At 46.5% G+C, this 18216-nt stretch overlaps 1 protein-coding gene across 2 annotated transcripts; it reads left to right on the forward strand.

Moving 5' to 3' along the window:
* Window positions 1–4818: 4818 nt before the first annotated feature.
* On the forward strand, window positions 4819–12049 carry MIDN (midnolin). Of its 2 annotated transcripts, none has more exons than XM_073686042.1 (7): window positions 4819–5122; window positions 5934–6021; window positions 6104–6166; window positions 7353–7706; window positions 7877–8009; window positions 8853–9116; window positions 10107–12049. In XM_073686042.1, exons 1-7 carry the CDS (start codon window positions 4926–4928, stop codon window positions 10370–10372), a joined length of 1365 nt encoding a protein of 454 aa, XP_073542143.1. In that variant the 5' UTR covers window positions 4819–4925; the 3' UTR covers window positions 10373–12049. The 2 variants fall into 2 exon arrangements, with proteins under 2 accessions (XP_073542143.1, XP_073542133.1); XM_073686032.1 differs by having other exon boundaries at window positions 4821–5122; window positions 7874–8009.
* The last annotated feature ends 6167 nt before the right edge of the window (window positions 12050–18216 follow it).

The raw sequence follows: 18216 nt of genomic DNA on the forward strand, positions 1-18216 counted from the left end.
GGAAATACAGCCTCCAGGAAAGGCAGACAAGGAAACAAAGACGGGACCTGGCACCTTCAGAGTGCAAACACACACTGAAGGAAAACACTATGCTCAGGCAGGGATAGAAGGGAGCTGCTGAGCTATATACCAAGTGTAAGACAGCAATAGGCTGAGGACGCACAAGGGGTGTGACCCACAGCAGGTACAAAAAGCAGGAAGTGATCGGGCGCCGCCCTTAAGCAGCAGAGACAGACACAAACAGACAGCATGGAGGGAAGCCAGAGAGACACTCTGGACAGGAGATCAAGTGCGCTCTCTTGCACAGTGGGAGATGGACCACCATGCAAGGACGCCGCCAGGTATGTTACATAGACCTAGTGAATAGACGGTTAGAATTTGTATTATGGCAAGAAAAAAGCAGCTAAGAAAAAAAAAAACGAGTGGCCATCATTACTTTAAGAAATGAAGGTCAGTCAGTCCGAAAAAATTGGGCAAACTTTGAATGTGTCCCCAAGTGCAGTTGCAAAAACCATCAAGCGCTACAAAGAAACTGGCTCACATGAGGACCGCCCCAGGAATGGAAGACCAAGAGTCACCTCTGCTTCTGAGGATAAGTTTATCCGAGTCACCAGCCTCAGAAATCGCAGGTTAACAGCAGCTCAGATTAGAGACCAGGTCAATGCCACACAGAGTTCTAGCAGCAGACACATCTCTACAACAACTGTTACGAGGAGACTTTGTGCAGCAGGCCTTCATGGTAAAATAGCTGCTAGGAAACCACTGCTAAGGACAGGCAACAAGCAGAAGAGACTTGTTTGGGCTAAAGAACACAAGGAATGGACATTAGACCAGTGGAAATCTGTGCTTTGGTCTGATGAGTCCAAATTTGAGATCTATGGTTCCAACCACCGTGTCTTTGTGCGACGCAGAAAAGGTGAACGGATGGACTCTACATGCCTGGTTCCCACCGTGAAGCATGGTGGAGGAGGTGTGATGGTGTGGGGGTGCTTTGCTGGTGACACTGTTGGGGATTTATTCAAAATTGAAGGCATACTGAACCAGCATAGCTATCACAGCATCTTGCAGCAGCATGCTATTCCATCCGGTTTACGTTTAGTTGGACCATCATTTATTTTTCAACAGGACAATGACCCCAAACACACCTCCAGGCTGTGCAAGGGCTATTTGACCAAGAGTGATGGGGTGCTATGCCAGATGACCTGGCCTCCACAGTCACCAGACCTGAACCCAATCGAGATGGTTTGGGGTGAGCTGTACCGCAGAGTGAAGGCAAAAGGGCCAACAAGTGCTAAGCATCTCTGGGAACTCCTTCAAGATTGTTGGAAGACCATTTCTGGTGACAACCTCTTGAAGCTCATCAAGAGAATGCCAAGAGTGTGCAAAGCAGTCATCAAAGCAAAAGGTGGCTACTTTGAAGAACCTAGAATATAAGACATATTTTCAGTTGTTTCACACTTTTTTGTTAAGTATATAATTCCACATGTGTTAATTCATAGTTTTGATGCCTTCAGTGTGAATGTACAATTTTCATAGTCATGAAAATACAGAAAAATCTTTAAATGAGAAGGTGTGTCCAAACTTTTGGTCTGTACTGTATGCGGCTTTAACTGGGTGATTAGAGTGTAGCGAAAATACACTGCTATTTCCTGATTGTGGGTACATACCCTAAGGACTTCAGCCATGTTGTCTGTTTCCGATGGTCACCTGCAACTTAACTTCCATAGGGAAGCTTTGAGGTCAAGGATATCCCGCAATCCCATAAACTGTAACCATATTTTGGAAAATAATGGTGGTCGATAGAATGGCTAGTATGAATGGAGCCCAAATATTGGTCTTAGATTTGGTTTACACAACAGTCTTCCTTCTTCTCTGGTTATAACCAGGGCTGTGGAGTCGGTAAGCCAAAGCACTGACTCTGACTCATCAATGTCCCGGACTTCCGACTCCCCAGCACTGGTCACTACTGAGCGTGTACATAAAGTGCAGCACAGATTCATCTCAACAAAATGTCTAGAACCTTAGATCAGGAACAGAACAGACATTTATAGGACATTTCATAACTTTCCCAAATTCTTATGAAAACATTTACAGCACGTCCTCTCTCCTTCTGTACCAGTTTGCCGTTGCGTTTTTGTTCAAGATTTTTGTATTTGTTTTTGCTATGTATACCCCCTTTTTCACATGTAAAGCGCCATGAAATAAATGGCGCTATAATAATAAATAATAATAATCCTGCATTGTACTACTGTACCTAATTTATTATATATTTTAGGAGTCGGTCCATTTCATGCTGACTCCACCAAAATGGACACCGACTCCACAGCCCTGGTAACCTCTAGAAATGAAAGCTGGAGGGTATTATACATATACTCAAAATCTAGTCTCCATCTCCAGTGCAGCCGAATCTATTTATAGTGCCTCAGAGCACACATTTTGGGTGGGAAGAGGATGACTGTGCGCCCAGGGATTCCTGACAGGAAGTCAAAACATGGCCCATGTGACATAGCTGGTCCCCTGCTGAGGAGGATCACCCTGCTGCCTGGGTCTACAGGGATCTGCTCCTGGATGTGGCATGTGATCTGGTGACTGCACCACGCCACAACTTATTATTTCATATTCCAGACAATATACAAGCATGCTCCTATACAGTCTTACGCCGTCACATCGGTGCTCTGTGCAGTCTTACGCTGTCACACCGGTGCTCTATGCAGTTTTGCACCGTCATACCGGTGCTCTGTGCAGTCTTACGCCGTCACATCGGTGCTCTGTGCAGTCTTACGCCGTCACACCGAAGCTCTGTGCAGTCTTACACCGGTGCTCTGTGCAGTCTTACGCCGTCACACCGGTACTCTGTGCAGTCTTATTACGCCGTCACCCCGGTGCTCTGTGCAGTCTTACGCCGTCACACCGGTACTCTTTGCAGTTTTTCGCCGTCACACTGATGCTCTGTGCAGTCTTACGCCGTCACACCGATGCTCTGTGCAGTCTTACGCCGTCACATCGGTACTCTGTGCAGTCTTACGCCGTCACACCGGTGCTCTGTGCAGTCTTATGCCGTCACACCGATGCTCTGTGCAGTCTTACGCCGTCACACCGGTACTCTGTGCAGTCTTACGCCGTCACACCGGTGCTCTGTGCAGTCTTACGCCGTCACACCGATGCTCTGTGCAGTCTTACGCCGTCACACCGGTACTCTTTGCAGTTTTGCGCCGTCACACCGATGCTCTGTGCAGTCTTACGCCGTCACACCGGTGCTCTGTGCAGTCTTACGCCGTCACACCGATGCTCTGTGCAGTCTTACGCCGTCACATCGGTACTCTGTGCAGTCTTACGCCGTCACACCGGTACTCTTTGCAGTTTTTCGCCGTCACACTGATGCTCTGTGCAGTCTTACGCCGTCACACCGGTGCTCTGTGCAGTCTTACGCCGTCACACCGATGCTCTGTGCAGTCTTACGCCGTCACACCGGTACTCTGTGCAGTCTTACGCCGTCACACCGGTGCTCTGTGCAGTCTTACGCCGTCACACCGATGCTCTGTGCAGTCTTACGCTGTCACACCGGTACTCTTTGCAGTTTTGCGCCGTCACACCGATGCTCTGTGCAGTCTTACGCCGTCACACCGGTGCTCTGTGCAGTCTTACGCCGTCACACCGGTACTCTGTGCAGTCTTACGCCGTCACACCGGTACTCTGTGCAGTCTTACGCCGTCACACCGGTGCTCTGTGCAGTCTTACGCCGTCACACCGGTACTCTGTGCAGTCTTACGCCGTCACACCGGTACTCTGTGCAGTCTTACGCCGTCACACCGGTGCTCTGTGCAGTCTTACGCCGTCACACCGATGCTCTGTGCAGTCTTATGCCGTCACACCGGTACAGAAATCTCCACATTAATGCGGTATGATGGGATGGTACAGGGCTGTTGTGTACATGATGTCATACAGAGAAGCCAGGCCTTATAACATGTTATTTCAGGTGGGCTGATGCTAGAACCCCGGCTTCACTCAGCTTTTACCCACCATAAATGTATCTATGCGGAGCCAGTCATGAACTCTACATACAAGGAGGAGATCACTACTCTCAGCATGCTGCGGATTACGGCTTATGTCAGGGATTCTTAGAGGGGCACATTAGAGAGCAGTCATTAGTAGCAGTCATGAGAGAGCAGAGAGGTGGCAGTCATTAGAGAGCAGAGCATAGTGGCAGTGATTGGTGGCAGTCATTAGAGAGCAGAGCATGGTGGCAGTCACTAGAGAGCAGAGCATGGTGGCAGTGATTGGTGGCAGTGATTAGAGAGCAGAGAGAGGTGGCAGTCATTAGAGAGCAGGGCATGGTGGCAGTGATTGGTGGCAGTCATTAGAGAGCAGAGCATGGTGGCAGTCATTAGAGAGCAGAGTGGTGGCAGTCATTAGAGAGCAGAGAGAGGTGGCAGTGATTGGTGGCGGTCATTAGAGAGCAGAGAGAGGTGGCAGTCATTAGAGAGCAGGGCATGGTGGCAGTCAGAGAGCAGAGAGAGGTGGCAGTCATTAGAGAGCAGGGCATGGTGGCAGTGATTGGTGGCAGTCATTAGAGAGCAGGGAGAGGTGGCAGTGATTGGTGGCGGTCATGCCCCCGGCTCTTGGGGTACGTGGACTTTTGTTCCTCCCTGACATCCGCCTGCTCCTGATTCTCTTTGTTTTATATCCGATTTATTATGAATGGTCAGGTGGGCGTGGCTACAGGCAGGCGGGGCCGCGAGAAGCACTATGCACTCCTGCTGGGGATAGGCTGGAAAGCCTGGGGGAGGGCTCACGTTATCGCCACGTGGGGGAGGTGAAAAGGCGCCGTGATTGGTCTGGGGGCGGGATTTATCGCGGCTGCTCGTGTAACTTTGTCTGCTAGTTTTACACCGGAGCTCAGAGCGGAGCTGGAGAACGATCGCCGGATGGAGCAGCAGCCCAGTGTCCGGAGCTGCACGAACGTAGGAGGAGAGCCTCTCATGAACCTGAACGTTCACAGCACCACCGGCACTCGCTATGAGCTCTCTGTGCCAGTTGAAGAAACGGTGGACGGGCTGAAGCGTCGGATCTCCCAGCGACTGAAGGTGCCCAAGGAGCGGCTCACCCTGCTGCACCGGGAGACGTGAGTTCCGCGCTAGCCTGCAGTCCCGGCACCGACCGTGGGGGTGGGGGCCCCGCAGCACGGCCTTTGTCCTGCAGCCCGGGGGCTGCGGGTCCCCGGTGTTTCCGTCCTTTGTTCTGCGCCCCGGGGAGGTGGGTCTTTGTGTAGCGAAACTTCCAGGGCCTGAGTGGCTGCTGCCTCCTTCCTGCTCCCCCAGTGCATGTGCTGCCCAGCCCACAGCCGCCCATGTGCCCGCAGGGTCTGCCCACAGCCCATTGTGCCTTTGTCCTGGTGATGCCTGTCAGGTCCATTCAGTGTGGCCCCCTCTATTCCGGTAACGCAGGGTGACCTCACCCCACATCTCTCGCTTCACCTTCCCCATCGCCCTACATCTCACCCCCCCCAAGGACTCTGGCCACAAGGGGAAGGTTGAGCGAGATGTGGGGGGAGGTCACCCAGGGAGACCATCACCCTACATCTCACCCCCCCCCAGGACTCTGGCCACAAAGGGATGGTTGAGTGAGATGTAGGGGGAGGTCACCCCGGGAGACCATCACCCTACATCTCATCCCCCAGGGCTCTGGCCACAAGGTGTCGCTGGGTGACCTCACCCCACATCTCGCTTCACTTTCCCCATCACCCTACATCTCATCCCCCAGGGCTCTGGCCACAAGGTCTCGCTGGGTGACCTCACCCCACATCTCTCTTCACTTTCCCCATCACCCTACATCTCATCCCCCAGGGCTCTGGCCACAAGGTCTCGCTGGGTGACCCTGATGGCGTATGTGCTGGCAGCGGGGCAGAGGTGTAAGCCTTTTCTCTGTCTCCTCAGGCGGCTAAGTTCTGGGAAGTTACAAGATTTGGGAGTTGCGGACGGGAGCAGGCTGACCCTCCTGCCAACGGTTGAGTCTGGTCTTATGGTGAGTTTACCTGTCAGATATGGTGTCAGAAGGGGCCTTGGCTAACCTGCCCTGTAATGACCCTCTTTTTTTTCTCTTCTAGTCCCAGATGTCTCGCCCAGAGCAGTCCGTAATGCAGGCCCTGGAGAGCCTCACAGAGACGCAGGTGAGTAACCCTGAAGGACTGGCGTGGGGGCAGGTGGGCGGTAGACCGTTCGCTGTGATGTCACCATACTCAGTATGACGCAGATCATGCCATTCCACTGACAAACAAGCCGGTTACTAATCAGATGGTGCTGAGGGTGGTGACTCCTTTTGGTCTCCCCTCCCTTGTGCCGTTCCCATACTCTCTCTTAAAGTCGCAGATGCCTGCTATGTGGCAGTGCTAGAAGTCTCCTTCACTACACTGTGACCTTTTGCCTGCATGTTTTGCAGACTTCTTTGTTCGAAGCTATTGCCACTTCCTTATTGCAACACCGCAGCACCGTCACTGGCGGTGTCATTCCGTGTCACTGCTTGCACAGCGGCTTTCGCTGCTTGCTGCTCCTTACACATTTGCCTTTGTACTCTTCTCCTTGCCCTGTATACCTCCTCTTAGCCTCCCACCCTACAGAGCCTTCCCATTTCTGTACCTTCTCCCCCTACTCCCTCCCTTGGCCTTGTTCTCCCGACTGCGTGCTGGACTCTGCTATTTTTAGCTGTTCCTGCAGGCGTGGGCTGGAGGGGGGTGAGTCAGAGAGCAGCCTGATAAAACCGGGAGAGTAGCTGCATTCACACATACATGAACAGTACATGATGTACCTGCCATACACACAGGCTGTTTAGGCATTGTCTCCAGCTCTTGCAGGGTTAATGTTCTGCTCTTTGTCCAGTGATGCGGGGGTGGGGGGAGTCGTGACGTGGGGGAGGGGTGCTGAAATCATGACTGACTGTGTGATGGAGTCGTGATGGTGTGCTGCTTCTGTGTAGCTGGTGTTCTGGTAATGCAGCCTGGTGTTTGGTCACATTCTGCCGGTTGGCGAGGCCTGTTACCAAGGTCGGCTGAGGGTTACGGTTCACTGGCATCAGAGTATGGAGGGGCCACAGATCTCCTGACCTGAACTTGGCAGTCTTATATGCTGGTCAGGAGCAGATCCACAGCCGTCCATGTATTACAGTCCGTACTAGGACCTTGAATGCTAGTTGTGTGAAGCCGTCCTTAGGATGAGTGGCTGATACAGGTATTGATTAGATTACATGGCCATATTGAAATTGAGGTCTCGTTTTAGATGTTCACTCTCCAGGTCAGTTTATTATAATCCATGTTTTTTTTGCTATAATCTAAAACCATTTGGTCTGTTTTTATCCTGAAGGTGAATGACTTCTTATCTGGACGCTCACCACTCACTCTTGCACTCCGTGTTGGGGATCATATGATGTTTGTACAGCTTCAGTTGGCTGCCCAGCAAGCAGGGGGCTCCCACCTCCAGCACCGCCATCTAATCACTAGAGGAACGGAGCACAATGCTGCCCCTCACTTCCGCACCCTGCATACAAGCGCCACACCTGTACTCTCCCGACTGGCAGGTTGTACACAGGGTTCTTCTCAGCCTACTGAGTCAGCACCGGCTTCTTCCGCTCGCTGCGATGCTCCTCATCCTTCATCCCTCACCACCAGCGTCTTCCGCTCGCACGGAGAGGGTGTGGCCGTATCGCCCTGTGCAGAGGTGAGTACACTGGCAGCTTTAACTCTTTTCACGTTAAGAATAATGGAAGATTTCCAAACCTTATTTAAGGTCCTCAGACAAGTGTTTGGGCTTCTTCATCTTGACCTCTCGAACAAGTGAGCTCTTTAGTGGTATTAATGTTTTCCTCTCATACATCCTTCTTTCAGCAGGTACCATGTAGCAGCAGCACTCGAAGTAGTGAAGCTGGTGGTCCTTCTCAATCTGCACGACCCCGAAAACCTGGTGCCATTATAGAAAGTTTTGTCAACCATGCTCCTGGAGTCTTCTCGGGGACATTTTCTGGTAAGGGTATTACCAGTTTTGACTTTATAAGTCCACATCATCAGTAGTAGGGCAGATATGTGGTGGTCACATTGAACACCCTCCACCATATAGATTTTTATGACAAGTCCCAGAAAAAGGCTATATTTGACAGTTAGCACCTCTGTAACACACGTAAAGAAATGTACATGCCTATATAATCCAGACTTCAGATGACTGCTGAAACGGACCTTCTTAAGGGGAATCTGTCACTAGGTTTTTGCTACCTAATGTAGGGATGGAGACCCTGAGTCCAGTGATGTCACTCACTTGTCTCCCGGAGGGCTAGTAGACCTGCTGCCATGTACTCCAACCGCGCCTCCACCACTGATTGTCAGCTTTCTGTATGCAATCGGTGGTGGTGGGTTATACAGAGCTCGGCATTTAGAGAGCTGATGGATCTGCAGTGGACAAGTCGGTCAATCAAAACTGCTGCACCCAGTAAATTAAGTGACGCATTGCTGGAATGAGGGTCTCTATTCCCCTGTATCTTGCTGTCCTTAGGGTAGCAAAAACCATTTCATTCCTTTTAACACCTGGTCACTTTAAATGAGACCAGATGGCTATCCTTGCTTTATATGAACATAGATTGTATTTAGCTTTTTGGTATCTTTAGGGTTACCATATGCTAAATGGGTCTAAATAGCGCCCAAGGGATGAAGTTGGGGGGTATTTATTTAAAAAAAAAAAAAAAACCTTTGCTACTGTATAATAGAAATGATGCCCTTAAAACGCCTTTTAATCATGGCTGTAGAGCTGGTATTTCTAATGAATGTGATTGCTGAATGTGTTCAGTACCTTACTGGTTCTATCTCTATTTTGCAGGCACTTTGCACCCGCACTGTCAGGATAGCACAGGGCGTCCTCGCCGAGACATTGGGACAATTTTACAGATCCTTAATGACTTGCTGAGTGCTACTCGCCATTACCAGGGCATGCCACCCTCGCTTACAACACTCCGTTGCCATACACAGTGTGCATCCCAGACCAGAAATGCCAAGGCTACCTCTACACAAACCAGGGATCCCCAGAAAACCAGCCAACCAGCGGCACATTCCCAGCCCCAAGCTCGTCAGTGCAAACCTACTGGTGAGTAAGCTGGAGCTGCCTGCTAGAGCTACACTTTTCCTTTTGTGCAGTGGTGCTAAATATGGCCAAAAGAATGTCTGACTACTGAAAGGGTTACCTGACCTCTGTTTGTTCTGTTAGCAGCAGGGAGGGACTAGACAAAGGACTTATTCCCACCCTGTCAGTAGGTGTACTGGAATGTTCTTGCATCTCCCCCCCCCAAAAAAAAAATGGAATCTCTTAGGTTTAGAAGGAAATCTGGCCACTTGCGTAGAAGTCCCAGGCACAGATTTGGTGCTCGGTCTGTACAGCATGTGTGCTCCTACATTCAGAGTGGTGGGTGGCTTGCTACTGGGGATGGTGTGTTTAATTAGAAGCAATCGGACCTTTCTTGGTCTGATACTTTCCTTCTGTTGGAGAGCAGTGTACATATTCTCACACTTTGACTCCTGTTGTCAGTTGGTATCCAGACAGACTTGTAAGGGGGACCTCCACCCCTCCAGTGGGTGTGGGTGAGAAGTGGAGGGGGCATGCATCTGGCCGGTTTCATTCTGTGTGTTTTGTGTTGGAGAACAAAGAACGGCTGAGTGTGGGAGGGGTGAGCAGATCCCATTATACAGCAGGAAGCTGTGGGAGATTCGTGATAAAAAATGCAATGCTTGTGTGCATCGGATAATCCACTGGCTGTTTAAATAAAAGACCCCCCTATTGCACATATGTCGTCTTCGAAAGGAGAATCTTGCACCGGCATAGATGACTGATTTAAGACATGAGAATATCAAGTGATTGTATGTCCAGAGGCTTCTTTTTTTTTTTTCTTCCCCCTCCCACCACTTGTGCTTGGGATTGAATAATGTTTTTAAATTGTGTAGACTTAGACGTTTGGTTTACTATCCATTTGTGATCTGAACCTATAAATATTGCAGGCATATAAACCCGTAGGGGGCTGTAGCACCTAAATTGACATTTTCCATTTTAAGTCAAATTTTTAACTTGTGTTACTCTTAACAGGGGATCGTATGCGGCAAACAGAAAATAGGGCGACTCGCTGCAAAGTAGAACGCTTGCAGTTGCTTATGCATCAAAAGAGATTGCGTCGGAAGGCACGGAGAGACTCCAGAGCTCCTTATCAGTGGCTTCCTACACGAAAGTCTAGCCGGACCAGCAGTAACAGCAGTACATCGAGCGGAGAGGGTGCCATTGAGATGGACTTTGAGGACTCGCTGTGGAAACCAGATGTGAAGGCTGAAATAAACTCCGAATTTGTGGTTGCATGAGGCATGTTCCTTCATGGTTTGATCCACAGGACTGCTTCTTCAGCTGTAAATGGACCTTGAAAAATATAGGACTAAGTTTGGATTAAAGATTTTGTGGTCATCGGAGGAAAACAATACACGGTCAAACCTTAAGTTTTCTTTGACTTGAATAACAAAAAATAAATAAAAGTCTGCCTTAAACGCTTCTGTCATAGGCGTTACAGGTTTGAACTGCATTGAGTGTGAAAGCAATAATGCACACTCTTGTTCCTGGAAATGGTATTTACCCTTCCATCAACCCTCAGACCAGTTCCATAATACATGAATGCACAGACGTTCTGAGCTTGGAAATGCTTCTCAGAATTCACCTGCTCTTGACTAAACCTCAGACATGCTGCTGTTCAGGATGTTCCTGCTCCTATAGAACTTAGTACTTGGAATTACCTGGGATGAGGTTAAACGGACTTATTTAAAATGCATCATCCCCTGAATCATCACCGTTCTTGTCATATGTAGCATCATTGTACTATGCTATGGGCCTCTGTCCCTCCTCTGCCTGGTTTTGGGGTGGGATCTGTTCTGCATGCTGTGGCTCTCACCCATCCTCACCCGATAAGTGACTCTGAGGTGGGGACAGTAGCAGGGAGGGAGGCAGCATTTTGTGCTGTCCAAGCTTTCTACGTTTTTATCATATTTACCTCATGTTGAATTTTTTTTTTTTTTTTTTTTTTTTATTATTATTCCTTGCTCCCAGATCAAGTTTAGTTTTTTTTTGTTTAAATATTTTTTTTTTTTTTTTTTTATATATTAAACCTTCTCGGAGCAGAGTATATATCTATTTTTTATGATTGAATTCATTCTGTATGCAGTATTGGTAAACATGGTAAGCTGTGGTTTTACTTTTGCTCCCACCCTCCTCCCTTTCTGTTAACTTCCTCTCCGTAGAGATTATTGGCCCTCTTCCCCCTTGCACCCACTGTGCCTACAGTGACGTATTCTGTTCTGTGTACCAGGTATTTCCTGGCAGTCTGTGCGTGAGAACTGTTCGTGTGCTTCTCCCCCCACTTGTGGGTGTTTCAGGAAGAGGTGCTGTTCGCTGACATTCTGCAGCGCTGTGATGTAGGGTGGCTTCGCTTCTGGCCCTCGTTCTGTTCTCCTGCCTTGATCTCAATGTTGCCATTAGAGGAGTGGGTTGGTAATGTCAGTCTGTATAGACAGCAGGGAGGACGTGGGCACTGGAAGAACCCTCTGCTCCTCTTGGTCTTCTAAGTTTTCCTTTCTAGTCTTGTGTAGTAAGAATGGCATCAAAACCACCACGTTCAGCCTTCCTGTGTCTCAAGTTTGTGTGATCTGTTCTGCTTGTATCCGATCACTTTATCTCAATGTGCTCAAAGCATTGACTTCATTTCGAAAAACCGCTTGAGTCTGGGGCTTACTTTTGTGGTGCAGAATGCATCCAGTTCATGGCCCTCATTTGCACATCTAATTTGTGTTTTTCTTAATGGTTTCTAAACTCCATTTTGTACCTCAGGGTTACCCCACTTACTCACAGGTACACTGCTTTTCTGGTGGTACTGAAGGGTAAGACGTGCCGGGGCACACTTATATGTAGCCAGAAATGAAAGTACACTAACCAGAAAAGTAGAAATTCCGTTTGTCAAAATAAAATATGTAGCAGGAATAAAGTCTTCTGGTATTATTTTTTTATTTATTTATTTTCCTCCCGTAAAATAGACAAACCATTAAGATCATTTCCATGTACATCGTTTGTGCAATTGCAGCATGCATCTTAAAGTAGCCAAACAAACCCTTGTCCTTTATGACCTATTATTGCTAACAACCTTTTAGGACGGAGGGTCCCCTGAGTGGCCAGAGCAGAGGGACAATGGAACAAGTGGCTAGCACCACATTTTACAATGGAGGCAACCATCTACTCAGGGCTGTGGAGACTGTAAACCAACCTTCAACTCCTCAATTTCCCTGACCTCTGATCCCACAGCACTGCCTCACTACTGCGCATGTACGTAAAGTGCAGATCAGGAACAGACAATTATAGAACATTTCATAACTTTCCCAAATTCTTATGAAAACATTTACAGCACATCCTGCATTGTACTACTGTACCCAATTTATTATATATTTTAGGAGTTTGTCCATTTTACACCGACTCCAACGCCACCAAAATGGACACAGACTCTGACTCCACAACCCTGCTTTTAAATATCATTGTAAATTGCCTCTTATTTCAGGAGGTGCCTTCTTGTTCAAAAAGTCCAGCAAATCCATGGGTTCATAAAATGTTTGAGTTGGAGGGGACCTCCAGGGTCATTGTATCCAACTCCCTGCTTAATGCTAAGGTTAAGGCTGAGTTCACACGATGCGTTTCCGCGGCGTTTTTGCAGTTGCGTAAACGCCGCGGAAACGCATGAAAAACGTATGGTAGAAGGGCAGCAATGTTCCCCAATGGAAATCCGCATGTGCTGTGCCCATGATGCGGATTTTTCCGCAGCGTAAACGCTGCGGTCAAAAATCCGCAGCATGTCAATTAATTTTGCGGAAACGCTGCTCTTTTGCCGCCATTGACTTGCATTAGACCGCATGGAATCCGCATCACTGTATATGTTGATGCGCTTTTCATGCGGTCTAATGTGTGGATGGTACCCGGGTGTGGATGAGAGGACTCTCATCCAGACCCAGGTACCATTAAAAAAAATAAAATAAAAAATATATATATATATTCTCACCTTCTGACGGCCCACGCTGCGTCCTGCCGGCTTCCCGGGCACTTCGCGGTTGAATGAAGGACCTTCGCTGACGTCAGAGTCATGTGACGGGTCACGTGACGCTGACGTCGGAAGGTCCTAAAGTCTTCACTGCCGGCAGCCGGGACCGATGAAGCAGGACACCGGGGGCCATCAGAGGGTAAAGTATAGATTTATTTTTTATTTTTTGACATTCACACACTATATAAATCCATGCCGGTTGCATGGATTTATATAGTGTGAAGTTGACAAGCACTTTCCAAGTGATGCTAAAATCGCTTGGGAAGCGCTTGTCAACCCGCATGCGGAAATGAAAGTGAAGACCGCTTCATTTCCGCATGTCCCTGGCAGGAAACCGCATGTACAATCCGCATGCGTTTTTTCCTGCCAGAGAGATGCAGAAACGCTCAGGAAAAAATCCTGAGCATTTCTGCATCGTGTGCACATACCCTAACAGCAATTTTTTTATTTTAATCTAATATACAACCTATTGCAGGGTTCAGTTACGTGTGTTAATGGATTTTTATTTCAGGCTTGTGTATCTGTGTGCTAGATACAACACATGAGCAGCTTGAAATGTAATTGTGCACCATAGAAAGTATGTATGTTCAGAACAATGGGGTGTCTGCCTACTGCGAACAATTGCTGCATTAGGCACAACCCACTAAAACTTTTGTTTTGTAGAATCAATTTGATGGCAGAAAAAAAAATACCCTCTATTAAAATATCCATACATATGTAATAGACTATATATTTCATTTATTCTTACAATAGAAGAAATGAAATCTGTTCCCTGTCTTGCTGCAGAGGTTAGCACCCCCTCTCCTCGGTGGCAGTCCCTAATGTGTCCCTATGGATAGGTAGATAAGTGAATAAACAAGGTTGTATGCAATATTATTTAATGGGTGTACTGGTCTCCTGAGGAACTCTGGCATTGCGTTGGCCCAAGGACCTCAGATCTGGATGGATGGGGGCTCTCTTTGATGGGGGATACGTGATCTCTAGAGATGAATGAACCCGAACTTGAAGTTCGAGGTGTGCACCGGACAGTTGGTGTCTGGTGCTAAAATACTTACTTCTCCTGGGAGTCTGTTGTAAAGTTCGGGGTTTCGGGGGAAGTCTGTTAGAGAGCGCTTTCCAGCTCAAAAGCTTGGGTCCCCATTGTTTTCAATGGGGGATGTGTTCTGGTACCCGTACCCTACTTTGGAATGAATTTTGGGTCAGGTAACAGTACCCACACAACCACGTGTCCGCTCATCCCTATTGATCTTCACTTCACCTTAAGGGATTTGTGCATAGCAGAAGCTAAGTACATCATTACATAATATTGCCCATCTTTACAGCCTGTCAGTCCAAGTTCTGGGGAGAGCCTACAGCTGCTGCACACTGTATATAAAGCAGTGACTGTAACTCCTCTGAAACCCAGTGATGCAAAGTCTTTTGCAAGCTGGTCTGGTGTCAAGAAAGGCAGTAAAGAAGCCACTTCTTTCCAAGAAAAACATCAAGGACAGATGGACATTCTACGGGAAATACAGGGATTGGACTGCAGAGGCTTGGGTAAAGTTATTTTCTGTGGTGAAGCCTCCTACAGACTGGGATATCTCAATAATCTAGGCACAATTTGTTAATGAACTGCATTTTCCAGCATGAATGGGCACCATGTCACAAAAGGCAAATGTGATAACTAAAGTGGCTCAGTGAATAAATCCTTGGAATTTTGGGACCATGACCAGGAAACTTCCCAGATCTCTAAACCCCACTGAGAACCTGTGGTCAAACAAAAACACATAAATTGTGATAAACTCCAAGCACTCATTAAGCAAAAAAACGGTTAGTCATCAGTCAGGATTTGACCCAGAAGCTAAATAATGTAGGGTCAACACTGTAAATATGAGCTTTACATAAATTATGTATTTTTCAATAAAAATGTATGCTTATATTTGTCCAAATTGTATAACCCGTAACCATAGCCAGCTGTTTCTAACGGATCTAAAAGCATTGAAGCAACAAACTTTGTGAAAACGAAAATTTATGTTGGTCTCCAAACTTTTGGAAACAATTGTATAAAAGTAAAATATAAATGTGATGCTACAGGCAGATGGAAATGTAACCAATATGAAGGTCCGAGAGGGGAGAAGTGCACCATCTCCACATATTCCGGCACCACTTTTTCAGGGGTGATTCAGTATGCCAGAACAGTCTAATTCATATTATTAGTTCAACCAATAGCAGCTTTTCTAAGTTTGACTGAGGATAATAATTGGTATGAGTTCTATCCATGAAAACACATATAAAACTTGTATGTGAAATACTGATGTTTGAATGATCACTAGGTGTGAAAAGTTGGTGATTAAAACATATGGCGTAAGTAAGAGGTAGAGGCAAAATGTCTGTACCAAGAGTCCTGATAGGACGCATCTTTGCTAGATACATAACAAAATATTAAACACACGGGCCGGCCACCAGGCATGTAAATGCGCATGCACATCAGGGAACAATAAAAGTATGCGATAGCATTAAGAAAAAGACTTGGGTATACTAATTGATCATAGACTGAACATGAGTCAACAGTGTGATGCAGCAGCAAAAAAGGCAAACACAATTCTGGGATGTATTAACAGAAGCATACAGTCTAGATCACGTGAAGTCATTATCGCACTTTACTCCTCTTTGGTCAGACCTCAACTGGAATACTGCGTCCAGTTTTGGGCACCACATTTTAAAAAAGACATCGACAAACTGGAGCAAGTTCAGAGAAGAGCGACCAGAATGGTGACCGGTCTGCAAACAATATCCTATGAGGAACAGTTAGAGGATTTGGGAATGTTTAGCTTGCAAAAAAGAAGACTGAGAGGAGACTTAATAGCTGTCTACAAATATCTCAATGGCTGTCACATTGTAGAAGGATCATCTTTATTCTCATTTGCACATGGAAGCATGAGAAGTAATGGAATGAAACTGAATGGGAGAAGATAGAGATTAGATATTACAAAAAGCTATTTGACAGGGTGATCAATGAGTGGACCAAGCTGCCACGAGAGGTGGTGAGTTCTCCTTCAATGGACGTCTTCAAACAGAGGCTGGACAGACATCTGTCTGAGATGGTTCAGTGAATCCTGCATTGAGCAGGACACGATAACCCTGGAGGTCCCTTCCAACTCTAATATGCTATGATTCTTACAAAGGTCTCCAAATATTTATGAAGAAGAGTACTCCAGATGGCAATTACATTAATAATGGCAAAATCATATTAAACTTAGCAAGGTGATACACTGCCTGTGCCACACAAGTGTTCATAGATAGATATAGGAGCTGTATATATATTTATTTGCTTAGAATATTAACTTAAGTATTATAACCATGAGGTAAAAGGTATAGTATAAAAAATATATATCAGGTATATAAAATGGAGCCAAAGTATTACAAGTTTAAGATGGAGATAGAAGTATAAGGTGAGGGATTGTACATTAAATGCAATATAGACGCAATAATAGTAAAGAAAATTTTTATTACTGCTATAGATATAGAATATACACAGGAAGCTGAGGATACAAAATGCTGAATACACAAAAAAATGTCATCTGAGTTGAGATCCCATCTCTATACATCAATATATACAGTACATGCAGAAGCAAAAGAAAAAATAAAGAAGTATTAAAAAATGTATGTATGAATAGGCAAAATGCACCGAGGCAAGATACAAGCAAGACAGTACACCCATAAAAAGAAAAGTATGTAAATTATGCTACAAATAGAAATGAACGTAATAAATACTTTTAAGAAAATTATGGCATCCATGAAAAAAATGATTTTTCATTAGTATAGTATGCCCTCTTTATGGTGTCGATATTTAAAAAGGTTGTCCAGCCTTAGGGTACAAGTCTGCAGTCACTCTATACAACTGCACACTTGTGAATCCTAACAGCAAGCTCTATGAGGTTTCTCAGGTGCTGGCTGCAGGCGGTCATGTGATCACTTTGATTTGATTTGCATTCTTCCGACTAGAACATTCCAACTAGACGCTTCCGGCCTCCCACAATTCACTTACATTGGTTTGCTTGTGACCACATGTATGCAAATCGTATACTTGCAGTCACGTGCCCGCTGATCCTGGCACTGGAGAATCCTGACAACTCGCAATGCGCGCAATGTGAGGAATCACAAGTCTGCAGTCAAATAGAGTAACTGCAGACTTGTAAACATACAGCAGGAAAGATACTTTAAAACATGATGTTTAATTAAATTCTTAAAAAACAGTATATCCCTGGATGTACCAACCTAGATAGGTCCAACAAGACAAATTAACTAGGTATCCAATGCGGGTCCAGCTAAATAACATAGAACCGCATGATCCTTATGGCACTGAAAAAATAAAAAAAATTAAAATATATACATAGCTCATATCATCAGTACCATACAAATACACACAAAAAAAAGTGACAAGTGCAAAGAAAAGAGCTTAGTAGATTAGATCTCACGCAATTCAGATGCAGCGGGCCATCATATTCGGCTGACTTCCACGGATATCACTGGACAGCAAATGTGACCTAAATGCCCTGTTGTGCCCCCTGCAATTGCTCCCTCCCTAACAAGGGCAGTACCCAAGTGTAACTTTAGCTAACCCAAAGAGAACCTCCCGATGCATTTCTCCTCCCAATAACGAGATATCATCAGGGGATGTACTTCTTGGGAAAATGCACTGCACCAAGGAGTATCACTGCTCCCTTATACATGGAGCGCCTCTATACCCTAAAGTGATTTGTGCAGAAAATAACGAAACCCCGTTTTTGTGAGGAGAGGATGGCACTCTGTCCCCCTTAGGGGAGAACCACCACTGTGGTCCCCCTCTTTTTGCATTATTTTCTGCACAAATCACTTTAGGGTATAGAAGCGCTCCATTTATAAGGGAGCAGTGATGCTCCTTGGTGCAGTGCATTTTCCCAACAAGTACATCCCCTGATGATATCTCGTTATTGGGAGGAGAAATGCATCGGGAGGTGCTCTTTGGGTTAGTTAAAGTTACACTTGGGTACTGCCCTTGTTAGGGAGGGAGCAATTGCAGGGGGCACGACAGGGCATTTAGGTCACATTTGCTGTCCAGTG

Source organism: Phyllobates terribilis, unplaced genomic scaffold, assembly GCF_046119375.1.
Source record: "Phyllobates terribilis strain yellow unplaced genomic scaffold, ASM4611937v1 Scaffold_1__5_contigs__length_1240528914, whole genome shotgun sequence".
NCBI lineage: Eukaryota > Metazoa > Chordata > Amphibia > Anura > Dendrobatidae > Phyllobates > Phyllobates terribilis.